The following is a 27,769-nucleotide window of genomic DNA, read 5'->3' on the forward strand; positions in this document are numbered from 1 at the left end:
AATATTAGTGTATGTTTTTAGGGAAATTGATACTAAATTATTGTGTGTTGGATTAAAGTATGAAAAAAAAGCTTATTGGAACATGTTTAATGTTATATAGATACTTTAAAAGTTACAAGGATTGGTGTTATTGAAGTGAAACTTCTTTATGAGAGTAAAATTTCAAGGTCGCGTCATGGCAATACCGTCACGTCACTCCAAGGCGACGTTTATGGTATCTTTGAATCTTGCCAAAGAAGTTTCACTTTGATAAAATTTGCTAGTCACACACGCTCTTTTATTATTTTTTTTGCAAATCAATATAATATCAAATATGTTTAATTGCTCGTATATGGTAATTTAAAGGTTATATACAATCTTTAGTCACACATATACTGCCATTATAGATTAAAATCTTTTTTTTACAAATTAATAGACGTTTGTGTGTGTGTGTGCACTTACCACGGTGTCGATAGTGTGCGCTCGCTGTGCGCGCAGTTTCCGCGCGACGCAACTAACATCGACGCGCCGTTCAAGACGCAGTTGCCACGTGAGCACGCACAGAGCAACAAATAGCGCCGAACGCTCTGTTCCCAACCTGTGTGAGAACATACACTTGAATTTTGGGATGTACAATCCATTGAATAAAAATAAAAAATATTTATTGCACTTAGCGGGTAGACAAAGAAAATGCTTGCAAATCTTAACATTGTGTTACGGTTATACAATTTTTCCAAATAGTTAAAAAGTTAGTTGCAAAACATAGTCCATAGGTACAGTCATTTTATACACGTAGTGTTATAATCATTTCATCCTGTATTTTGACCATAAACACTTCTAGTTCACTATAGTCCGTTCGCGTTAAGAAAATAGTGAGTCATCGTTGTCCGCCGGCTGAAAACTGAAGAATCTAGCGATACTGAATAGTGATTTAAGTAATTTTAAGACATTTTTTTTTCCATTAATAATAATTTGATGTTTAAAAAAATTTTTGTACTTCTTCTCCACTGTGAATACACCCTCATCCTGTAGTTGCACTGATGACTCACTATTTTCTTAACGCGAACGGACTATACATTATAAAATTTGACTATTTAAAATCACATTTAGTTCACTTACAAACATTTGAATTTGAAAACAATGACACCACTGGACCCTATTACATTCAAGTACTATACACCTACTATATATTCAAGTAACTCACTGGCAGTGCACGAGCACGGGGCGCGAGGGCGCCGTCGGGGGCGCGGAGGGCGACGGGCAGGGCGCCGCAAGTTCGGCCAGTTCACACAGCCCACGCGTCACCTCGGGCACGTGGCCCGCGGCTGTCGGCCAGCCGTGGTATTGGAGCTGTCGGACGGAACACCACTCGCCACTCTGGAGATACAAAAGACAATAGACAAACATTTAGACAATAGACAAGATACAAAACATATCCCTTACTTATACAGGGTGTCCCACCGTCGGTATTCTAAGCTCAATGGAGGTTATAGTTTTGCGTACGCTGAGTACGTAAAAAATTTCAGATGCATTTTTTTTCAAATAGACGAATTCTTAAAAGTCTTTGTGTACAACCCTAAAAAGCAACCTAACAACTATGCCACCCGCACGTGAGCTATCGTTTATTTTGTTTTCATTGATAAAATGCTCACAGTAGCGAAGTGTTATATGCTGGCTGCGCGAAGCTAGAGAAGAAAACATGAATTTTAAGGAAAAAAATAGCAAAAAAATTTTTGGCGTGATTTTGTTGTTTAAGTATTTTTTACGTGATCAGTGTATGCAAGACTACAAGTTCCTTCACGCTTAGTATACCAATAGTGGGACACCCTGTATATTAACGTACTATAAACATTAAACAACTCAATATTAATAATTATCATCTATCAAAATGTCGTAAGAAATGACCGAGTAGCGTTATATTATTGTACTAGCTTACCGCCCGCGGCTTCGCTCGCTTTGTCTAAAACCTAATAAATTATATACTTAAACCCTCCTCTTGAATCACTCTATCTATTAAAAAAAACCGCATCAAAATCCGTTGCGTAGTTTTAAATATTTAAGCATACAAAGGGACATAGGGAGAGAGAAAGCGATTTTGTTCTATACTATGTAGTGATTGCGTATCGACACATGTGTGTTACATTAAAAATCGCTTATTAGAAAAATCTGCTTAATAGAAGCGAGGGCAGAGTTTCGCATCGGACAATTTTTAGTTTGATTATGAGTCCAGTTATTTATTGTTCTCCAATAATTGATTAATACATTAGATACAATTAAATAGATAATGTCTTCCTATATATAATATAATGTGCATTTATTGTTGTGTGTTCCATGAATAAATAAAATAAATAAATTGTATGGCAATGACAAAAGTATTGTCCAAATAAAAAAAATATATAGATAAACTAGCGGTCCGCCCCGGCTTTACATATGAAAAATAGATGTTGGCCGATTCTCAGACTTACCCGATTTGCACAGAAAATTTCATGAGAATCGGTCAAGCCGTTTCGGAGGAGTATGCAGACTAACATTGTGACACGAGAATTTTATATATAAGATATTAATAGTACCTTGCTGTTGGTGACGGTGAAGTGCCGCCGCGTGTAGTACGGGCACGACTCGCTCTCCTCGTACTCGACCGCGATGTGCTCGTACTGCACGGTGCCGTCGTCCCAGTAGCGCGGGCACTTGCCTTCGCCCAACTGGAACATTTATTTATCATTACGTATCCGCCCTATCTATACTAATAATATAAAGCTGAAGAGTTTGTTTGTTTGAACGCGCTAATCTCGGGAACTACTGGTCCGATTTGAAAAAAATATTTCGGTGTTAGATAGCTCATTCATCGAGGAAGCCTATAGGCTATCATCACGCTAAGACCAACAGGGGCGGAGCCACGCGGGTGAAACCGCGGAGCGCAGCTAGTCTAGTATAGTAGTAAGTCGCAGTTACAGACACGCAGCGTACACACGATTCAGTCTTAACTATACATACGTCATACACACTTGATTGCATATTTTCAACCTATTTAAATTATGGATAACTAGCAAACCGGGCGAACTCCGTTTCGCCACCAGAGACACCTTTTCTTTGCTATAAACCTCACGGAGCCCGAGACCTTTCCAACGAATGCAAAACCTTGGATATCAGTTCGTGCATTCTGTAGTTATAGCGTCAGGAAGAAAAACCCGGCTTATTTTTATATAGTACATGACATAATATAACTGTGTTATTACCTCACTAAGCATAACAATGGTAGACACGTTATGTTCAGAAACCATTCGCCAGAAGTCCATGATAGTGTTCGGTAGAGGGTCCTGCGTGATGATGAAGCCTTCCGAGTTGTCGTATCCTGGGCAAATATTAATTAGTGAGCTGAGAAATAGTGTAAAATAATCTTTATTAGTGTAGAAGTCGCTTAATAAAGATATTAAACACGAGATAATGTTGAAGACGCAATCTTATTGACTTAATTTTTTCTGTTGTGGGTAAAAAGTAAAAGAGTAGGAATCTAATTGATTATTTTTTTAAGAAGAACTCTTAATTTGGTATGTAGCTTAAAGTAACTAAATTTCATTTTTTGAAGGAAAAGTTAATACGTGTCAAATAGTGTAAAAATTGATGTAACTACAAATTTTATGTAACTGTGTATTTTTTTTGAGTCAAATAAACTTTTATTCGTTTACCTACAAATTTTTATTTATTTAATAATTAGTATGTAATTACCAAACTGACGCTTAATCGATTAGCTGCTGCAGAATAAGTCAAAATCGACCTAATCTGTGTAATTTTTTTAATCAATTAACTTTCATTTTTCTAAGTACCCTACTGCAGAGTAAGTCAAAATCGATCTTTTTTATTGATCGTAAGTTAAAACTTTAATAATGCGGCAATTTTTTTGAGCCAATTATTTTTCACAAGTACCCTCAATAAAGGACGCATTGATGTAAGTCGAGTAGTCCCTGTTGGGCAGCGGTGCGAGTATGACACGGTTGCGGTCGTACGGCAGGCGGTCCGGCGAACGGTTGCGCGCGCGCACTTCGTCACCACCCCCCGCTGCGCACGATTTGCCCGCTTCCGATAGTGGGGGGGAGATCAGCTTCTGTGGGGGGAGAATTTATTATTATAGTAGTCATTTTAATAGGCAACATTTGTCAGTTCAACAAAATTCAACAACGTAACCTAGTAACGACGGCATAATAATATGGTATTTCGTTTTGTTAGAACTGTACATTTGTTTAAAATTGCCACATGTGTCAAGTCCGATTGTCATATGTTTCAAGTCTGTATCGATTATTCACTTTAATGGATGTTTTTAGGCAGATTACCTCCTGTCATCGATTAAATAGTTAAACGTATTGCAAATAGTACTTTTAGCAATTTCAATCATAAAGTAGTAATACGTTAAGTTTAATTTGAGTCACGATGACCACGTCAGTATTAATCAATACAGAAAAACCAAACATAGACGAAAATGACATATGTTTTCATTTATAACAACTGCTTCTTCGAATCAACAAAATTTTCATCTTTTTAAGTTCACTTACCTCAAACTCCATCTCCATTAAACTCTTATCACTTCCCTCTGGTGTGCTGCGCAGTCTGTCGATAGTGCTCTTCAGTTTGGACGCCGGTATCTCTGTATCTCCGTAATGCGCGTACTCCACTAGTGCACGGTACACGAACACGTATTGTTTCTGTGAAAATATTTATAAATTATTTATTTTTATTTATTTATGACACTTTACTATGCTAGTTATACAAATAACATAAAACTAAAACTTATAGCTAAACTAGCACAGAGGGCGGCCTTATCACTAAAGAGTGATCTAAATTATATTTCTTAACAGAAAGAAAGAGAATTTCTGCTTTTAATTTTTCATATCATCTATAGTGGATCAAATAGTTGAACATCATTTCAATTAATTTAAGCTTCTTTCCAATAACCAATCATTTATATACTTTATTTACACAAATAACATCTCAACTATCTAACAGCTAACATATTTATCTAGCGGAGTTGGTCGCACGCACGCACGCTCGCACGCACGCAAACACGTCCGCATTGCGTACCCAAACGCACTCACCCGCACACATGCACCGTTCTGCACTTACTCACGTGACTCAGTGACGTAACGCACTCACACGCGTACACACACGCACACTTACGTCTGTATACTACACGCACGCACACATGCACCTCACCTCGGCTCAGTTATTTTTAAAGTGAAACTTTTATTACATCGTCTCAAACTTTTTGGTCTGTGTAGCGCATGTCGCGTGACGCACGATACGTACGATAATTATCGTACAAATACGATAATTTTTAGTTAAATGTCTATAGTGTGAAAAAAAGTTTCACTTTTACCGTGGTTTCATAAAACCACACAACATTTTTTATTTTTTTTATTATTCTTTATTGCATTGAAAATACATAAATATATAATATAACAAAGACAAGAAACAGCAAAGGGCGGCCGTATCGCTAGGCAGCGATCTCTACCAGGCAACCCAAAAATCAGAGGAAATTTAACAATATGATGTAGGTGAGCAAAAATGGTTATTCTTCCCATCTATCTTGATGACGTGGCACTGACCAGCGACTGCACGAGGAAGTTGCGCTGCGCGCGCAGCTCGGCCACGCACGCGAACACGGCGACGGCGGCCGCGTCGCGCAGCTGCTCGAGCAGCCAGTCCAGCGCCACCAGCGTGCCCGTGCGCCCCACGCCCGCCGAGCAGTGCACCACCACCGAGCGGCACACCCCACACGACCACGCCTCGTTCACGCGCTGCATACACGATAATTAGATACATTTATTAGAATATAAAAAAACATACATTTATTAGAATCTCCAAAGTACCAACATAAAAAATATTCCAGGTTGCCTGGAAGAGATCACTTCTAAGTGATAAGACCGCCTAATAAACTATACTGTTTTTTTTTGTTTTATATAAATCCATACTTAATATTATAAATGCGAAAGTAACTCTGTCTGTCTGTCTGTTACTCAATCACGCCTAAAGTACTGAACCAATTTGCATGAAATTTGGTATGGAGATATTTTGATACCCGAGAAAGGACATAGGCTACTTTTTATCCCGAAAAAATGACGCAATCCCGGAAATCCCGGAACGGGATGTATGCGGGTTGTTCTTTGACTACGCGGGCGAAGCCGCGGGCGGAAACCTAGTTAGCAATAAGTTTCCCATGTATACTATTTATATAGTTTTATTAAACAACAATAAAAAAAGCAATAACAGAAGCACTCTACTACTATTGTAGCTCATAACACAGATACCATTATACAATTACAATAGCCGAGAAACACACCGCAAGACCACGCCTCGTTCACCCTCTGTTACAATATTCAATATGAAATTTACTATATACAATTTACTACAATAAATAAAAAAGACGCCGCAAGATCACGCCTCGTTCACACGCAGTACCATTATTCGAATTGAACATAAATTTAATACAAAGTTTATTTAATTACAATAGCCGAGAAATACGCCGCAATATCACGCCTCGTTCACGCGCTGTATTCAGCACGACAATTACTATCATATTCATACAAAAAATGCTCCAAAAACGAAATAGACAAAAGCGTACGTACTATATATTATATCTTATCGATCGATCGATACTGTCTTTATCTTATTAAAATAGCTCAGAAAAACGTCGTAGATTTTGGTATCTTGCCATAGAAGTTTCACTTCTGACACGTGTGCTCGGCTCGGCATTTTTCATTATAATAGCTCAATAAGGCACCGCTCAATCACGATTAATTCACGCGCTATAATCAGGATAAGTACTACTATTGTTGCTCATAACGCAGATCACTTTATACAATAAAAATAGCTCAGAGGCCGCAAGACCGCGTGATCTCGTTCACGTGCTGTAATTTATACAAATAGTATTAAAATTGGACAAGCTTTTATACATAGTTTTATTTAAACGCCGGCAGCCGACGCTCCGTTCTCGCGCATCATGGTAATATATTAATATTATACAAAAATTGCTCCAAAAACGAAATAGGCAAAAGCTCGTAACGTTGATGCTCTATTTAATTAAAATAGCTCAGAAAAACGTCGCAGATTTTGGTATCTTTGAATCTTGCCAAAGAAGATTCACTTAACACGTGTGCTCGGCACACACGCTCTTTTTTTTAATTACTATAGCCCAGACAAACGCTGCTCAACCACGATTCATTTACGCGCTGTATTCATCACAATAATAATAACTACAATAGCTCATAACGTAATTATACCACTTTATTTAATTACAATAGGTCAAAAAGACCTACTAGGCTTAAAAAGATTTAAAGTTTTGCATGCGTTGAATACGAAAAAAATACTCATAAAATTTCAGATGCATTTTATTTTTTTAATGGATGAATTCTTAAAACGCAATGAATAAAATAAATTCTTATATCTAGTGAGTACTGTACCTTGATAAACTTGAGTATCGAGTGCGGATGCTCAGGCGCGGCGAAGTCCTTCCACATCAGGAAGTGGTACTGCTTCACCAGTCGGCTCTCACCCTTGGTCTGTGGTGATGTGGGTGCACTCACTTCACCCCCACCACAATCTGGGAAAAATTATGGGTTATCTTTAACTATCCTTACTTCTGGAAAACTTATTAAAATTCAACTGCTTTTCCAAACTTTGGCAATGCAATTTTCGGCCTTGATCTGATAAAATAAATATATTTGCGTAGAAAAATTATCATAATTATTCAATTCTATTCTATTGCACAATTTTTAGGGTTCCGTAGCCAAAATGGCAAAAACGGAACCCTTATAGTTTCGTCATGTCCGTCTGTCCGTCTGTCCGTCTGTCACAGCCGATTTACTCGGAAACTATAAGTACTACAGTGATGAAATTTGATGGGAATATGTGTTGTATGAACCGCTACAAAAATATGACACTAAATAGTAAAAAAAAGAATTGGGGGTGGGGCCCCCCATACATGTAACTGAGGGATGAAATTTTTTTTTTCGATGTACATACCCGTGTGGGGTATCAATGGAAAGGTCTTTTAAAATGATATAAAGTTTTCTAAAAAACATTTTTCTTAAAGTGAACGGTTTTTGAGATATCAGCTCTCAAAGTCGTAAAAAGTATGTCCCCCCCCCCTCTATTTTTATAACTACGGGGTATAAAATTCTAAAAAAAATAGAGGTGATGCATGCTAATTAACTCTTTCAACGATTTTTGGTTTGATCAAAGTATCTCTTATAGTTTTTGAGATAGGTTGATTTAACTGTAATTTATTATATTTGCTGCTACGGAACCCTTTGTGCGCGAGCCCGACTCGCACTTGGCCGGTTTTTTTTTTAAGTAGGTTTTTTAATTATAAAAAATCAGTTCAAGTCAATTTGACTAAAAATTTGAATTCAATTGTTGTTGTTAAAAATATATATTGATAAAACAGATTAAAAATAAAATGTTCAGTATTTCATTACCTCCATTCCGTTTAGCGACTCCATTGTTTTCCGAAATAGGCTGTCCGTCTGAATTTAATGGTTGCTTCGATATTCTCAACTCCCTCACGATGTAATCGGAATACCTTTAAAAATTGATTATCTGTGTTAGCAACTAATAAAATAAGACATTATTTTTAAAGATAAGGTCGAAAAATACCGCGTTTTATGTTATTAAAGGGCACAAGATTTTTTTTTAAGGATATGCTTGAAATTGAGACGGTATAATTAGATAAGAACCCTGGAGAGTTAACAAGTCTTTTGTTACGAAAATAAAACTGAAAGCGAATGATGAGTTTAAAAATTTATAGAAAAAAAGGGGACAGTATAATAAGATGGCCACATGGACGTAGGATAATTTAATCGCGAAAAAAAAAATAATAATAATTCGTCTGAGATAGAGTTTTAAAATGTATAACAAACAGCTAACACACAAGAAGTGGAGCTAAAAAGCTAGTTTTCGACAACCGAATTACACTTTTATAATATTAAACAAAGACACAAAGAATATGATAATTTATGATAATTTATGACAAATATCTATCACATTATATCACATCATAGCAGAACCATATATAAAATTAAGTTTTTACTCACCGTTTCTCCGAAACATGGTGAACTGTGATCGCCCCAAAGGCCCTGGTCCCCCGCACCTCATCCGGCCAGTACTTGCTGCACTTCACCTTGCTGTACTCCTCGAGGTTGGTCAGCATCACAATCAGCTCCAGGCCGTGCTCCCAGATCATGCGCCAGAAGTCGTTTACGGTTGTGTCAGTGGGGCCTTGTGCGCAGATGAACTTTTTGCGCTCCTGGGTTGGGGCATTTTATGGGGTAAATATACGATTTTTGGATTATTGATGAAAAGCAATGAAAAATGTGTCTATTCCATTTAAGATATTATGTCCAGAGCGTAAAAATCAATAAAATTTTGTATCTTATATTCGGCTATACGATGTTGCAGAATAGAATATAACTTAGTTCTAATGTCCAACTAGATCAATAAAGGATGCAATTACGTCACAATTGTGACGGGATAAAAGTGATCTATTGTAACTAATCTTATTGCCAATAAATATGCGAAAGTAAAGAAATATATACTAAAAATAATTTTAGTTGACAATAGACAGAGATGTATTTCGCTCTATAACTATGTTTATCTAGAGAAGTGACACATATCCTATATATACCTTATAAAGTCTATATTAAGACAAGAATATCTAGACACTTTCAAAACTACCCCCTCGTGCAGAACACAAAAAAAAAGAACACATAAGAAGCGTCATGCTGTACCTGATTAACATCCGAGGGGTCCTTAGGAAGCATAGAGACAATCACACGGGTTAGAAATGTTGTGCTCAAGTTGTTTGGGAAATGCAAAACATTTTGACGCCTAAGTGCATGCACCGTGCTCTATATTTGTGGCTAATTAGACTATTTTTGATAGAGCTAGAAGAAGTTATAGTATAGAGAAAAAATATCCTGCCATTATTAAGTACAACATTTTCCTAAATATCCAAAAATATCCTATCTTTATTAAATGTAACATTTGTTTGACTTTGCAGTAATCAAATACTTTGAAATTTTTAAACAACATTACGACGCAAAGTTCAATTATGTATTGAAGGCAATATTGCGATGAAGTGGTTGTATTCAATTTTAATTTATTATCTTTTAATGTATAGTGCTATTAGTGTACACATCGGGATAAACAAAAAGACACACAATACATAATATACAAAGACGTATACAAAATTATTTAAAGTGAGTGTTGTGGGATGGTGAAAAATTTACCAATATTCTTAAAGTAATTACTACTTTAAGAATATTGGTGTTTCAATAAAATATAATTTATTCTGGCTTTGTCTTCATATAATTTTAGAACAAAAACCCTGCTTATCTATTGTTTATATTGTTGTATGTTGATTTATTTATCAGAAAAAAAATATCCAAAAAAATCTCATATGCTTATCATTTTGTACTAACATCTCAAATTGCATTATCTTTAACGAATTTCCTCAAATTTCTCACACAATTACCTAAAAAAACACTTACCTTATACCCCATAACGTAATTAGCGTTGATATAATCGCTTCCCGGCACTCCATCTATGGGGCTCAGTTTGACCCGGGTCTGGTCATACGCCTTGATATCCGGGTATCTATTCTTAGCCTGGTTTTCCCGGGCTTCAGACGCGTGTGTCGTGCGATCCGGGAAACACTCGGGCAGCATCTGCAACAACTTGGTTGCGTTTCGTTTCTTATTATAATATTTGGTGAAATGGACGAGCGAAAATGGCATGATTTTTTAATAATGATGTCGTGAACAGATAAACGAAACAATATTCTTTTAACAAGACAAATAGATTATAACAAAATGAATTTTGAATAATAATGAAGTGAAAAGATAAATTTTTAACAAGACACATAAATTGCAACAAAATTTAATTTAGAATTAGAAAAATGACAATGAGGTAGAAAAACGAAGGATACACTGTATTTTTTATACTTTTAGAAAATATATCTAAAATGAAATGTATGGTGACTGTCGATGTGAAAACTACTACAAATCTAAAAAGTTACACACATTTACAAATATTGCAAGATAATTTGAAATAACCTCAACTTACAAAAAATGGTCCTTCGAGCCGGATAAACATTACTTCAACAAACAAAAACTGGTTTAAATCTAATCAAAAGTTTTTCAATACTTATTCTATATCAAAACTGAACTCCTAAACAGTTAACACATAAAATAATCCTTATTAAAGGTTTAATTTAGGAAACATTATCAATTCAAAATTCAATTCCCTTAAAAATTAATTATTATTATATAAAACATTATCCTTACAGTAAAGTTTGGTAAAATTTCTCGATACAACTTTAGAATCCCTTACACATGAAATAAACTTCCCATTTAACGATCATTACCTATAAAAAAATCATCATAATATATCATCCTATTAGTAAATACAAATACCTCAAATTCCTTCTGGAAGCCGTAATCCGAGTCGGCCTGTCGTTCAGCATATGCCGCTGGTAGTTGGTCTATTGGTATTGGCGGCATATCGGGTGGTGCCACACCACCGAGCTGCTGCCGCCCTATGTGACCCACTACGTATCTGCAAGTTACATAAGTTATACACTTTAACATAAGTTTACATTAGTTTTTGTACTTAAATTATTGGCAATTTGACAATTTAACAAATCAAAGAAGTACGTCAATCTTATATGCTATCAATATTTAAATAAAGTCGACGTTGTGAAACAGTTTTGGTTTTGGTAAGAAAAATAAGTTGAATGATATTTTTGAACCAATCTTGACTGAACAAATCGTTCACAATTTTTTCGTATAAAAAATAACTTTGATATTTTATTTTAAACGTTGTAAGTTTTAATTTGCTATCACTAATTCGTTATGTGTCATTTGCAAATTTATTTATTTATTTAATACTAGTGGTCCGCCCCGGCTTCGCCCATGGTACATATTTCGCATTAAAGGTAGCCCATGTCCTTTCTCGGGTATCAAAATATCTCTACAACAAATTTCATGCAAATTGGTTCAGTAGTTAAGGCGTGATTGAGTAACAGACAGACAGACAGAGTTACTTTCGCATTTATAATATTAGTATGGATAATATGGGATGGATGGATTTCGATGCAATATTTGTGTCTTAATGTGCGTGTGCGTATACGTGCACGTGCACGCGTACACGTATGCGTGTGTACTTACATATATGTATTTTCGTATGTGTTTGTTTGTATATCCGTGCATACCTCAGCGCAGCCTGCAGCGGGTTCATCTCAAGATGTGCGTGCGGCAGCTTACGCGATGACCGCGCCTGCGCAACGCACACGCCCACCATCACGGCCACTACTAACCCGGCCACTGCGCACGTTGCCTGCGCATGCGCATACAATACAATTTAAACAAGTATTCTATCTATCAATCTACGTACTCTAGAATCTGATTTATACTCATTTAGAAAAACAGAACATTTTAATTCTGAATTTAATGAAATTTCAATTGTTTATTATTTCCATTCTTCCTGTTTCCTAAGTTATTTTGATTAAATTACATTTGTCATTACATTGTCGCAAGTAATAATTGCCTGTAATTGTTGGTTACATTTAGAGTATAATTTTATTGAACACAATATCTGATGTAGCGACAAACGAAAGAAAAATGAACTGTATAATTTGAAACATTGTAAAAATATATTTAAAAAAATACTAGAATATACAACTTGAACATAGTTATCAATTTTCATACCACCTAGAACTAACTTCATGCTTCACTTCGTGTCGGTGTGCGCGCGCATCGTAAAAATTCACTCTCATCATTTTTCTCCATCGCACCAAAAGAAGTATAACTTCAATAATGGAACTCTTAAAAAAACATACCAGTAACGCGATTTCGAGTGACGTATTGTGCGTGGAGGGTCGCGGGGTTGCGGCCGGCATAAGTACATTCACGTATTCGCTGTAAATCGGCTCGTCTTGTTCACTGCCAGCTGCAAATTTTAAATATTTAGTTCCTCCATTACCTTCAGAGATTTCATGCTTCGTAAGATGTTATAAAAAATGCTCCAAAATATAGATAAATAGATGTGTTTTGTATTTATATACTAATATTATAAAGAGGAAAGGTTTGTATGTATATATGGTTTTCACGTATAAACTACTGAACCGATTACAATGAAATTTAGCACACATATAGAGGGTAACTTGGATTAACACATAGGATAGGTTTTATCCCGGAAATCCCACGGGAATGGGAACTATGCGGGTTTTCTTTTGAAAACGCGGGCAAAGCCGCAGGCGGTAATCTAGTATCCTATAACTATGACTACTGCAGGACAAAATATCAAATAAATAATGTGTCAATTTTCAGTCTGTTACTTTTAAACTCTAAAAAAATTGTCACAACATTTGAATTTGCAAACGAAAACGAAAAAAAAAATACATTTATAAACGGTCTACTCACGTATCAATTCCACAAATAACGTGTAATTTGCTGCTGGGTCCAAATGGCCATCTTTAACTATGACTTCCTCCCAATCCTGCTCCTCATCCACGAGCTTGTCCATCATCATCGGGTTCTTCATGTAATCTCTGTTGAATAAGTTATGTTAAATACAATATTGCACATTTTGTATGCATTTTAGATTAGTTTAAAAGAAATATATATACAAACCTTCCACGTATTGTATTTTATATATATATATATATTATATATATAAATATTAATTAACAAAATCATTAATTTTAAAGTATCATTAATTTTTTTGTAGAGTAAACCAAATGAAAAATACAATCTCATAATATACATTTTGTATATATATATATATCTCCATGGGCACTATGTTGATCAAACGTGCCATATAGTTAGTAATTATTTGATCCGTTTTCACTTGTTGATCCGGTTGGTATTTGTGGATCCATTGCCACACCACCGTCCGTATGTGGATCCGAACGGAGCCACAAGTGTAACCATCAGTAATAATAATAATTACGTGCTTTTTATACAAATCCACCTTTTTTGCGTTTTAGCTCTTGTTGATCCGATTCAAATGAGCCAATCAGAGCCCACCGAGCTCAGCCATTGGTTGCTTGCGGCCTTAGACATTTGAAGATTTAAAGACATTTATTCCCGTTATAGAAACGTATGTTGCCGTTCGCCTTCCATAATTTGTTCGGATCTTCGGGAGGGCAAGATAGCTAGCTCGTCTATTAGGATAGTGGCGATTTGATGTTGAAAATATAATATTTGTATTTTGTATTTATGTTCTTATGTAGCGCTTTGCGGATGAACATACACGTAATATAAAAGTATAATTGATTTAAATTCATTATTTTAGTGTCGTCGTAGATTTTATTTGTAGAAGTTAAAAAAGGATAGTTAAAGATAGTTTTAATGATTTTATTTTGTAAAATTTGGAGTGGCGCTAATTTATTTTTGTAAGCACTCCCCGATACTTCTATTAAATACATTAGGTGCGGCTTTACTAACGTGTTGTAGATGGTGTGGCGTAATTTATGAGGAATGCAAGAAGTAATATTATGCAGAGATCTAGGAAGTGCTGATAATTTATTTTTTAGGTGGTCGATGTGATAATTCCATTTCAGAGAGCTGTCGATTCGCAAACCTAGGTATTTCTCGGGGGTTTTATGTTCTAATACAACACCGTTAATTTTAAGTGGAGCGTGTGGTGGAATAATTTTGTTATGAGCTTTGAATTTAGATATATTTATTTTTAGTAGATTGCATTTATTTATTTAATTTGTTTAAATCATTTTGTGCTTGCGCTATCATGTCATGTATAGAGGGACCAAAATAAAACAGACAGGTGTCATCCGCACAAAGTGTTAGGTGACCATTTAGCTTTAAATCTTGGAAATTATTAATATAAATTAAAAAAAGCAATGGGCCTAGAATCGAACCTTGTGGTATGCCACATGTAATTGGTAAGGGAATGCTATCATGGTTATCTATTTTAACTATTCATGATCGATTTTTTAAATATGATTTCAGCATATCTAGTGCTTTACCATTAATGTTAATGGATGCTAATTTCTTTATTAAAAGTTCGTGAGAAACGGTATCAAAGGCCTTTTGTAGGTCAATAAACAGTAAACACTCCCAAAACTATATTGTTTGCTTCAATGTTCTGTTTTATTTTAATAGTTAGGTCCATAGTCGCTGACAGAGTGTTACTTTTTGGCTTAAATCCGTATTGACGCACTGAAATAAAATTAAATGAGTCTAAATATTTTTCTAATCTCGTGTGTAAAATCTTCTCCAATATTTTTGACAATACTGGCAAAACCGAAATTGGCCTATAGTTACCAGGTTCAAATTTTGAGCCACTCTTATAGATAGGAGTTACCTTCGCTATTTTTAACGAGTCCGGAAAACGTCTTTGACTTATGGCTTGGTTAAAACAGTCGCTTAAGGTATGATTTAATTTTTAACCGACTTCAAAAAAAAGGAGGAGGTTATCAATTCGGCCGGTATGTTTTTTTTTATGTATGTACACCGATTACTCCGAGGTTTCTGAACCGATTTACGTGATTCTTTTTTGTTCGATGCGGGGTGGTGTTGAATTGGTCCCATAAAAATTTTATTCGGATAGGCCCAGTAGTTTTTATTTTATGGGCATTTTTGTCTGTATTTGTAAATGTTGCAAGTGCAAGTTTGAAGTCGGTTGTTTTTAACGCAGTTATCTACTTGTTCTTTGATGCATTTAATTGTTTTTGTAGTAATAGCATCAAGACCTGTACTACAGTTTGAATTAAGGTTATTTATAATTATATATTTTTTTTACTGGCTTCGGTAGGTCTGAACTTATTAGTGAGGATTTTTTTTTAAATTTCGTAGTTGTCTTTAGATTTCCTCTCCTTTGAGTTATAAGATGTCGATTCTAGGAAACGAGTAAAAATTACATTTTTTTCGCGGCTCTTTCTGTCCCGTAGTTCCTTGATTAAGTTTTAAATTATATGAAGTTGATTTTTAGACGTAAAACCCGATGAATTGGCTGACTGATTTATTGATTAAAGATTTAATTCCAGTGATTTTATTTTACTCTCACCCTAGTTTATCTGGGATTCTAATTGAGAAATAGTACTCTTCAATATGTTTTGTTCAGTAATTATCATACATGCTGATGACTTAATTTCATTGATTTGATTCGTATTTTGGCGAATTAAATTCAAGGATTGTTCATTAGACGATTTAATTTCGGTAATTTGTGTTTTTACCTCAGAAATGTTTTCATGAATTTTGTTTACTTTTTGTTCATTTGAGCATACATATTTTTCAAGTAATGTACTAATACGGCTCAACTCCGACCGAATATCCTTCATATCATCACTAAATCTGCAATCTGGTTCTAGCGGTTGTTTCCGTTTTCTGTAAGTAATTTGAGTATCAGTTGGCGTAGAACTCGTAGAAAACGAACTTAGCTTCGATAGATCGGGATGCGATCCACCGGCAGTACGCACTGCACCACTGCTGGTTAAACGTGTTGGCGATCTGCGTACACTCATATTTACTCCGTAATGGATAATTTGTGCAGGAATATGAGTCGTCATTTGTTTGACCTAAATCTAACATTTTAATTATTTTATCAGATTGATATCAGAATCAGAGCATAGGCTACGTCAATAAATATTATGATAATTATCTTGATATTTACTGATGATTCAAGAGGTAGGTTGTTATTTGTAGGATGCATACTACTTGAGAATTATCACCGTCACTGTATGACGAAAGGTTCGTCCAAATATCTATCTTTTTAGGGTCCCGAATTTTTAGTTTCACAACGTTTTCTATAAGTTTCAATTGAATTACGGTCGACTTCTTCAACTTCCATAAAACTCAGGAGATTTTTTGCTAGCCCTAATTTCATATCCCCATGTCAATGTCATGCAAGTGCATATAAATGGAACAGATCAACATACGACTTATGATTTGGTATATAAAACGGAGTCAAGAAGTGTTTGAGCATTTCAAAATTTGAACCGTTACGGAGTCGAGTTCGTCTAGTCTAGGCGGATTTAGCAATGTATGGAACATTACCTAACTATAATATGTTTGTGTACGGAGCCAACAAATACTGTAGGGTTTACGAAAAATAATCTATGTTACTTAATATACAGTTTCGTTTTGTCGGATCAAATAAAGCTGTAATTTTGATAATATAAATGGATCTGATCAACATACGACTTTGGATTTGGTATATAAAACGGAGCCAACAAGTGTTTATGGGTTTCTGAATTTTGGCCGTTACGGAGTCGATTCAGTTCGAGATCTTAGCAATAAAAATGTTGAGTATATCAATTTCTCCATGAATACGTTTGGCAACGTCGCTCAAATATTTGCGCCGTTGCCACTCCGGGTAAGATCTATGCAACCGGAGTCGAGTAATATGGGGGAAAAGGTGGAGTCAGGAATGCACGGCAGTCGGGCTAGATCAACTTAGTGCCCAGGTTGGTATTTATATAAAGAACTTTGAACGTATTAATTAACTTGACCGCTACCGACCAACAGAAAAAAATATTGTACTAGTTTCCACAATACAATTTTTTAAGCTTAGTTTGGAACTAAATAGTGTCACAGCAGTTACCTATCAACCTCCACATAGGACCTCCTCTCGCGCCTCTCCTCATCGGGATCCGCGGTCGTATCCACTTCATCATCAAATAATTCATCCCTGGTCGTGGGCGCGGACGTGGTCGTGGGCGCGGTCGTGGGCGCACGGGGGGGGACCACGGGCGCGTCTAACGGCTTGCGCGGTTTGCGCAGACACCGCTTGCAAGATGGCCGCGTTAGGGCCGGGTCCTCTTTGTCGTAGATCGATTTGCCGTCGCCGAGTATCACTTCGGAGTCGGAGGGGAATCTGTCGCTGTTGGTATTACGCATTTTCATTAGATATTTCATTGTAATGTAGGTAATTTTTTTTTTCATTTTTCAAAAGAAACTAAACAGTGTATTTCTTTAGCTTTGTATATTATTGCTATATCATCAAACAACAAATTTAACAATTTGTAATAGCAAATACGAAAACATGTATAATATAATATCTCTTTTTTTTGTAAACGTAAGTCAAGCATTTAATTTCATGAGAACATCACAACAATGTATTAACGTTTACTCTACGTAAATTTTTACTTTACGTCCAATCTATATCATAATATATTTTACGTTAAATGGTATGGTACAACAAATACTTAAATAAATAAATAATGTAAATATTTATAGGACAATAATAAAGAAAATGATAACTAACTTGGAAAACACATCAGTAATATATGCCCCTAGTGTAGGTTGGACTGCATGTGCCTCTTCATACTGTAACACGCTAATATCTCGAGCTGGGGGCAAGTTTGTCCAATCCGAATGGGGCAATAGCCTCACCAAGTACACTCTGGAAATATGAGAAAATTTTTAAATTAACAAGATTATTCAAATTCAAATTCAAATGATTTATTGTGATTTACAGGTTATAAGGGTTATAACATTGCATGAGGTGATCTGCCATGTGGCGTACAATTTTTAAAAATTTTGTATCAATTATTTGGTATGTATTTAGGTTATTTAATTTGTAACATTTATTTAATACACTGCAATAAAATCCTTCTGCAATAACAGCTTTAATAAAGTAATAATAATAATAGTATTTAAATATAAATATAAATAAATAACGAAGTGATTAATTTTATTTCAATGTGTACTGCATACATGAGTATATAACAGTAATTACAACTTGGAAAATGTATTTATTTAAGATACAATTAAATTTATTTTGAGGTCGTACCTGTAACAGCAGATAGGTCCATTCCGTTCTGAAATCCTCGGCAGATACATAGTGAACATGTATCTATCATTTTCCAATATCTGCAATAAAAATAAACAATACTCAATTAACTTTATCTCTTTCTACATCTGAATTATCCAAACGTCTAACCAATTGATATGAGGATTCTGGCGTTTAGAGCGGAACCTTATACGCACAAGTCGAATTTATCATGCAGGACACAGTGCTACTTTAAGACTATTCCAAATTCACGAATAAAATAAATAAAACGTAATTTATTGATTTTTACATCTGTCCGTAACTCCACTCACTGTTCAAAACGACGATACTCAATTATTTATCTAATAAAGCGTGTTTAAAACTTGTTAAATCTACCTCTATTTCCTTTATTTTTAATCTGCCTTTCACCCCTAACACACTTAACAAACATTTCTTCTATCTTTCCTTCTCTTATCACACTTCTCTTTCCGTCTCTTTTTGAAGTGAAACTTTTTTATCGGGGTTGGAAAAAAATTTAGTGTAACATTTTTTCGTTACGCGCCATTTTTTTCTTTACCCTTCCACGCGTGATTCGACGTATTTCTGTAAAGCTGCATATAGTAAATTATTTTTTTAAAAATAAGGTCATAAAGAAGTTTCACTTCTTACGTGTGTATACTACACGTACTGTACTGTGTACACGCAAACATTTTTTTTCTATCTCTCTCTACACTCACCTTCCTCCACCGTGGTCGTGGCGGGGAATCCGGCGGCGCCGGTTCAGTGGAGCAGTACCTAGTTTCTTCCTCTCCGCGGCGCCGGGTTCGAGTCATTGCGCTGAGACGCACCGTGTAGTTCGTGTTCGGTTGCAGGTCTTCGAATCTATGGGGATTTGTTTATATAACGCGTGAATAATATTGTAAAAAGATATACTATCTTACAAATGTTAAATTGTACAATGATCAAACTGCCTTATAAATAAATTAAATTTAAATAAAAGAGTACAATGTTTGTGGTACCTTATGCACAGAAGTGATAATTTAAGTGTCTATTTTTGCACAGACATAGATATTTTTACATATAATAATAAAAAAAATCAACTCAGCATCACGCTCAAAAACTGTTCGAAGCTTATCTTTCAATTCAGAATCACGGTAAAAACCGTCCGAAGCAAAACTCTACCTACGTGTGTATGAGGCAGAGTTTTCGAATAAGCAATATAATAGACTTTAAAAATAATTGCGACGAAATAAGGTGTTAATTTCAATGAATATTTTTTACTACTATCTAAACATACTGTTTTTTATCTTTATTAATATCACTAGCTAAAATATATAGTTTACTTATTATTAAAGTACCTGACACTCCTAGAATCATTTGTTTTGAACTTGGTGAGCGGTCCCCACATAGCTTCCTTGATTGTACCATATCTGTCCCTGTACGTTGCGTTACCAGTTAATTCCATCTGTAAATTATAAATGTAATATAAATAGTTATTAAATTATGCAGAACTTTTATTTTGGGCGGAGATATTTTGAATAGATAATTAAGTTGTAATGAATGATGAATTTTGGGATTGAAATACAATTCTACTCTTCTTAATAAGGTATATTTTGTCTTTTTTTTCGATAAATAGAGCAGAATTATTACTGAACTTTTTAACACTTATTTTGGCGATAAAGCTGTCATTGATGCACTTTCAAAAGCTTCTCATCAGGAGAGCTTTAAAAGTGCAAATTTCATTTCTCATCACATAATTAACCATTGATTCAATCACTTTCATTGAACCCAAACCTTACATAATTCAAAAAATCGACATAACACAAATCAGGATGGCCAATAGACGTTGGCCTGCCGTCCAGCGTGAAGGTCACATCGTTAGAGAGGTAACCATGGCAACACTAGCACAACTGACCGTGTATCCCTTGATCTCCGCGTTTGGCTTGATGGGCGGCTGCCAGGTGAGGTTTATCCAACTGCTTGCGCAGTGCACGCTGACGTTGGCCGGCCTTCCCGGGATACCGTCCAGGGTCGCAGCTTGCATCTCGCTGGACCAGTTCCCGCAGCGCTTGGTGAAGTCGGAGCATGCGCACACCTGGACAGTGAAAAATATATAAAAAAGATTAGATCTGCAATGATGAGTGCCAAATAAAAGTGTTAAATACGGTTGGAAGACACATATCACTATAGATGGTAAATGAAAGCATTTCAAAACGAATGAAATAAAATATAGTAAGTGACTATAAATTATAAAAAAATATTTTGTATTCTAATATTTCATCTAAAACAAACTTATCAATGATGATTCAGAAAAAAACAGTTCAGAAGTATAGATGATGTAGGTATAGTTAAATTATGTGTAAAATTCCATAGTACGCATTCTTAATTTACAATGTTCTGTGTACTATCAACTACAACCATGAAAATACAACTGTATCAAATTGATTACTAAAGCTTTATGAATAGAAATCATCCATGATATTGAGAAATAATAATTAATGTTAATGAATAACTTACCCGAAATACATAAGTGCTGTGGGGTTCCAGATTATCAAACATATAGGGTAAATTCCGACTATCCCTGGAGTGGTAAGCTCTTCTTGGTGCCACTTCATCCATTTTCCTCGCCTCTAGAAGGTAATAATGTATCAATTCTGCAATATCTTCCGGTGGAGGAGCCCAGCCTATCGTCACTGATGTTGCGGAGAAACCATTAATAGCAATATTTGGCACAAAAATAGGATCTTTATCCAGGGTCCGCACGGTCGACTCGTATATATGCGGTTTGCTCTGCCCGTGCATCGTGGTCACTTCTAACTTGAGCTGGTACTTCGTAGACTTTTCCAGACCTTCCATTACGAAGGAAATGTTCTTAACTCCGATCTTTTCTCTTGTGTACAGACTGAAGTCTGTGGACGGCAGTTTCCGGTACATAAGATTGTAGGTTTTGATTGGCGAGTTGTAAGATCGAACTGTCCAATTAAGGAACAGTTGAGACGCGCTGATCGGTATAACAGTATCGACGAGAACTTGTGGTGGGGCGTACACTATAATGTCTACGTTTCCCGAAATGTTAGTAGAGGTGACAGTATCAAATATTTGGCAGACATATGTGCCATTATCTTCAGGACTCCGTATATGGAGGTCGTAGTTACTCTGTATTTGTTTGAGACCAATTTTACTCGGGGGTTTTGTTGTGAGCTCTGTTATCTCGTCATCTTTACCTCGTTTCCACCACTTCACTTCGCCAGGTTTAAAAACTGAAAAAGACAAAATAAACGTTTCCTTTACGTTGAAAATTTTAACAGTCACTTGAGTGGATTGTTGACCTAAAATGCTGTGTATCCTTAAATCTGCGAGCTGTGACGATTTATTTTATTCAAAAAGTGGAAAGTTTAAAATAGCATTTTTCGAGGTTTGTGAATAGTAATTAGACTAATTGACGATGACTGTTAAAATTCATACTAAAAATATATACAATTGCGTAGTAAAGTTGGGATGAATTTATGCTGACTCACCTTCGAAAACGCATTCCATGGTGACGTTAGCCTGGTCGGAGACATTCTGTTTGATGGGCCCAGGGGTATTCCTTACCAATTTGCCGGGAAAGCTAAGATCTAATACGACCACTTTATCCGACCTCTTCTCCCCTAGTTTGGCAATACATGTGAAGTTCCCGTCGTCGTCTGCTGTCGTATTTGCGATTGTAATGTTAACTAATTTATACTTCTTTTGATTGCCATCTAAATCCTTTTTGTGTAAAAGCCTCTCTTCAATGTATTGTTTTATTCTGGAACAAAAATTCAACGTTTCTTTACTGTCAATAAGGAAGCGCTTAACCACAATCTTGTCTGATGTTAAGCTAAGATGTGGTTGAAGATGGTACACGATTCCCTATAAGGTTTTATATTATGTAACGGTTAAACTTTTACATGAATGGTTATACATGAAATAATATTTCATATTATGTATGAATCACAACAACGAGAATAAATTTGAACATCATTGAAAAGGATAATGTACCAACGTAAGTAAGGGAATGTATTATTTAACACGAAAATAAATTTTAAGCTGAAATATAACGACTTTACATGATCATCTTACTTAATGTAGTAAGAAATACATAGAGTTTTTCTATATGTACTAATATTATAAAGAGGAAAGGTTTGTAAGTATGTATGTAGGTTTTCACGCATAAACTACTGGACCGATTTTGATGAAATTTGGCACAGACAATCTTTAGACTCCAAGAAATACCATAGGCTACCTTTTATTGCGAAAAATGTACCACGGCCGAAGCCGGGGCGGACCGCTAGTACCTAATAATTTTATTAAAATTGTGCTGTATAATTGGTAGCATTGAATTATTTATCTAAATTACATTGCTTTAAATAACTAGAGGTTCACAAAATAATTAATTTTATAATTTTATACAATTCCACACAATAGACTTAGATAGGTATCGTAGACTTCATCAAGGCTAATTATTTGAAATACCTACCTATGTAGTTTCAATTAGCAATAGTTGAACTTTTTGTTAAAACCGATGAATAAAAAAAATATTCAAAGAGTTGTTTTATGAACTACTCGTAAAAATGAATATAAAGCACTTTTGCGATTATTCTGTTCATAAATAAGTATATAAATACAATATAATAAAAAAAAATATAGCAACTAAGTATTATTTATTATAAAATATTATAATTATTCGTATTGTCACATTTAAAATTAGTTCCAATAACGCACGGCAGGGGCGCTTTAAACTTCCCATTCCCATACACATGCTCTCGATGTCGATACGAATACTTAGACGATAGTTTTCGTGCTCTCGCCTCGACATGAAAGTATAAATTAAATATATCATGCAAAAAAACCCACTCGCCCTTAAAGACAATCGATCACTAGAAACAGATGTGACATGCAACACCTGCCTGCGAGACAGGGGACTCCATTTTCTTACGTAAATATTTAATTCGAAAAGCAATCGAACCGGCCGGCATTTTCTTATTACTTTATTCATTCAAGAAATCGTAAGCCATGATTAATCAAAATCTCCTCTGTTGTAAGTGAAATAATAAACAAGTGTAAGCGTACGGCAAATTTGCTAAAACCATCCTATGGTTTTAGCAAATTTGCCGTACGCTTACACATAAATAATGATTTTACTTTTGTTAATCAAAATTTTCATTTACGAAATGGTAACTACCTAAGAATTTACAACAAATAATGTAAACGCACGATATCATTAAGCTTAATTATAAAACACTAGCTGCGCCCCGCGGTTCCACCCGCGTGGCTCCGCTCCTGTTGGTCTTAGCGTGGTGATATAGCGAAATAATTTTTCAAATCGGACCGGTAGTTCCTGAGATTAGCGCGTTCAAACAAATAAACAAACACTTAAGCTAAAGACTTTTTAACCGACTTCAAAAAAAGGAGGAGGTTATCAATTCGGCCGGTATGTTTTTTTTATGTATGTACACCGATTACTACGAGGTTTCTGAACCGATTTACGTGATTCTTTTTTTGTTCGATGCGGGATGGTGTCGAATTGGTCCCATAAAAATTTTATTCGGATAGGCCCAGTAGTTTTTATTTTAAGAAGCATTTTTGTCTGTATTTGTAAATGTTGCAAGTGCAAGTAAGAGTGGGTTGTTTTTAACGCAGTTATATAGACTTGTACAATCGACCTATTTTCAGCCCAATGAAACAACAAATCCTACATTCCCCTATTTTCATTTTCATACACACGAAATATGCAAGTTCTATTGGCGCTAATCGAGACACCTCCATATCCGTAGCATGTACCCCGTCGATTGATTAAACACGCGCCCCCCTGCAACTGAGCTGAAATCTGATAACCGTCTGCAAGCTGATGCCTGATAGTAGGTATGTACATGTTAGTACAACATAGTACGATGTGTATGTAATGTGCATTCTTGGAACTTAGCTTGTGCCTTGATCGGAGATAGACTGTATTTTGTTGGATAATGATTACCTAGTAAAGAGTAGCTTTTATGAATGAAAGTTTTAAAAAGTTGCACTTATTATGATGATAACTATGGCTAACTTCATATTGTGTATATAATTATATATTGTTTTGAATTCGTTATTAAACTTGAATATAATAAGTTAAAAGAGATTCTGAATTAGAGATATCCAAGTTAGTTATCGTCGTATACAAATGAAAGAGATAAATAGAGTATTCATTCTGAAGATATAATATATATATATTATAATTAAGCATTGAAAACTGAGCGAGCTTTGATCAAAGATTTGGATACTGTGTATATTAACAAGTACAAAATATATTGTTATTTAAGTTTTTGTACACTTCTTATACTTAATTAACCCTACACATAAAATAAAAATAAATAAAATCTTTATTTTGCCAAAAACATTAACTTTACAAAAATATGTACGCTGACTCTTAAACTAGAGGAACTCCGTGAACATCGTCTGGGATTATACCGACTACGTCCCTGGTATTTATCTATCGTGTGAAATAAGCATGAAATTGCAACAAATTGCGATACCCCACCCAAACTGTAATCATTATAACCGAATATTATTATTATTTTGTATCAAAATACTGTCGCATGTCGTCGAGTTTAGTTTACCATCTGCATTATTTAAGTCTATTTTCCAAACGTTTTTGTCTTTATAGTCTTTTAACTCGGGGCTTCTAGATTGCAACGGCTAGATATGCGATTAATAGTTAATTAACCTCTAAGAAATATTATCTTTAAAAACTCGTTTGATATTATAATAAAAATAGCTACGTTAAAAACAACCGATTTCAAATACGTATAGGTACAAAATTTAGCTCAATCGGTTACCGGGAAGTGAATCAAAGTTACTTGCTACATCGAGACATCAGAAAAAAATGTTCATAAAATAAAAACTACTGGGCCTATCCAAATAAAATTAAAATTTTGGGACAATGGGAAAAATATACCTACAGGCCGAATTGATAACCTCCTCCTTTTTTTTGAAATCGGTTAAAAAACTCTTCATTCTTAAAAGCAGAACGTACACGTTTCCCTATAGTAATCGTACCACATCCAAAACAATCACGTTCAAACATATTATACGACTCCTACATTTACCTTAATTCTCGTAACGTACCTATTTAGGTTAACAATGAAAATTTGAGCGAGGTCAGGTGATCTCGATTATAGCACAATGTATTCAAACGCCGCGCCGGCACAATTATTTTATGTAACTACATATATCACAAATGTTTCTCGAGATTGTGGGTTACGAGATGAAATTTGATAACATAATATTTTGTAATCGTATTATTTGGTGTAAAACGTGTAATTATTTCAAGGGTTTTATTTGTATACTTGAAGAAAGACGATTATGTTATGATACATTTTGATTGTTTTAAATTCAAATAATGTAACAGTTACGTTATATTAAGGCGCCAAGGCGCACTAAAAAGCATAACTTGTGCACTAAAAAACTTTAACAAAGTGTGACGTTAGAATAATGAATATTATTCATTATTCTAATTATTAAAGCTATTAGAAAAAGTCTAGAGCTTATTTTAGTAAAGCTGCATATAATATAGGTATAGTACCTATTCTAATATTTACGCTTACTTTTACACACGTCTTTATTATATATCAGTTCGTTATTGCATCGCAAAAACGGCTAAACGGAAACGTATGAAGCTCGTAGAATGTGACAGGAGATAAGCTTCTTAGTAGGGATGATATAGAGAGGAAACGTTTAAATATAGCTACAATTCAATTGGTCTCAAAGGCGTCTTGTTGAAAGAAACGAATAGATACAAAAATAATAGAGCATATCTTTTAGAAAACATGTTCCATTCCAAAACTAATACAACAAAATGTCATTAAAATCGGTAGAGCAGTTTCGGAGGAGTTAAACGACACTATAACGCAAACGAGAATTATATATACGTGTGTATACTGTATAGAAATGTATAAAATAGTAAATACTAAATAGTAAATACTATTCCGCAAAATAAAACATCTAAAACGCAAATGATGTCACAAAGATAGGACAATATCAAGTTTACGCACAAACTCATCGTGTTAGTAAACATAATTAAACAATGGGTGACGCGAAATCTATACTTTACTAACTATAATATTATAAAGCTGAAGAGTTTGTTTGTTGGTTTGAACGCGATAATCTCAGGAACTACTTAAACGACTTGAAATTTTTTTTCGGTCTTAGATAGCCCATTAACTGAGGAAGGCTACAGGCTATATGTCATCACGCTAAGACCAATAGGAGCAATACGAGTAAAACCGCGGGGCACAGCTAGTAATTAGTATTACTATTTATGTACGATAGGATATGCTCGATTTTCCGCAAAACAAATAATAATAATAATAGACGGGCATTTCTCCGCAACTCGACGTCAAGCGCCTATTTTGCGTGAGAGAGGGAGGTGGGGGAAACCAGCTAAAACTGAAACCACCCGAGCTCCTCCATGAAGCCAAGCAGCTTGTGAGGGCTGCCAAAGGCTTCGGGGAGGGACCCAGGAGACCCCAGGTGTCTTGCCCTGTACTCCGCAACCCCCTTACATTCCATGATGACGTGGGCTGCCGTTTCCTCGGTCGCCATGCAAGCTCTGCATAGCGGACTGTCTGTGATCCCTAGATTGAAGAGATGTTTGTTGAAGGGGCCGTGCCCTGTGAGGGTCCCTGTTATTACGCGTAGTTGCACTCTACGTAGGTTGAGAAGCCGACGTGCAAGTCTCGAGTCAATGTCCGGTAGGGCTTCTCTGGCTTGCTTGCAGTCAGATCTGCTTGACCATTCTGCTCTCTGAGCAGTGCTAGTGAGCTGGGTAATCATCATCCGGGTCCAGCTAGCAGGTATCGGTATAATGGGAAAAGGTCCCATGACCGGTGTTTCAGATGCCCTTCTGGCTAGTATATCAGCAGCATCGTTTCCACGTGAGTTACTGTGTCCTTTTATCCATTGTAGTACTAGGGAATTTCCCAGGTCACATACCTTAGTTAGGGCTAAGTGA

General features: G+C 35.4%; 1 protein-coding gene across 2 annotated transcripts in view; it reads right to left on the reverse strand.

The window, feature by feature from the left end:
• Positions 1–27,769, reverse strand: part of LOC123703404 (tyrosine-protein phosphatase 69D) — a 37,760-nt gene that overhangs the window by 4,959 nt on the left and 5,032 nt on the right. Inside the window, exons 3-25 of one of the 2 annotated variants that reach the window (XM_045651356.1) lie at positions 22,278–22,549; positions 21,277–22,019; positions 20,675–20,854; positions 20,118–20,224; positions 19,497–19,641; positions 18,781–18,860; positions 18,253–18,390; positions 17,590–17,868; positions 13,449–13,576; positions 12,866–12,975; positions 12,239–12,363; positions 11,442–11,583; positions 10,518–10,694; positions 9,063–9,274; positions 8,448–8,551; positions 7,431–7,570; positions 5,577–5,768; positions 4,527–4,676; positions 3,904–4,081; positions 3,216–3,331; positions 2,550–2,681; positions 1,184–1,356; positions 442–577 (exon numbers count right to left, since the gene is read on the reverse strand). In XM_045651356.1, the coding sequence (XP_045507312.1) occupies positions 442–577; positions 1,184–1,356; positions 2,550–2,681; positions 3,216–3,331; positions 3,904–4,081; positions 4,527–4,676; positions 5,577–5,768; positions 7,431–7,570; positions 8,448–8,551; positions 9,063–9,274; positions 10,518–10,694; positions 11,442–11,583; positions 12,239–12,363; positions 12,866–12,975; positions 13,449–13,576; positions 17,590–17,868; positions 18,253–18,390; positions 18,781–18,860; positions 19,497–19,641; positions 20,118–20,224; positions 20,675–20,854; positions 21,277–22,019; positions 22,278–22,549 (4,159 nt within the window). Of the gene's footprint in view, positions 1–441; positions 578–1,183; positions 1,357–2,549; positions 2,682–3,215; positions 3,332–3,903; positions 4,082–4,526; positions 4,677–5,576; positions 5,769–7,430; positions 7,571–8,447; positions 8,552–9,062; positions 9,275–10,517; positions 10,704–11,441; positions 11,584–12,238; positions 12,364–12,865; positions 12,976–13,448; positions 13,577–17,589; positions 17,869–18,252; positions 18,391–18,780; positions 18,861–19,496; positions 19,642–20,117; positions 20,225–20,674; positions 20,855–21,276; positions 22,020–22,277; positions 22,550–27,769 lie in introns of both variants that reach the window. The other variant, XM_045651355.1, reaches the window with a different exon arrangement.

This window comes from Colias croceus, chromosome 26 (assembly GCF_905220415.1).
Source record: "Colias croceus chromosome 26, ilColCroc2.1".
Taxonomy (NCBI): domain Eukaryota; kingdom Metazoa; phylum Arthropoda; class Insecta; order Lepidoptera; family Pieridae; genus Colias; species Colias croceus.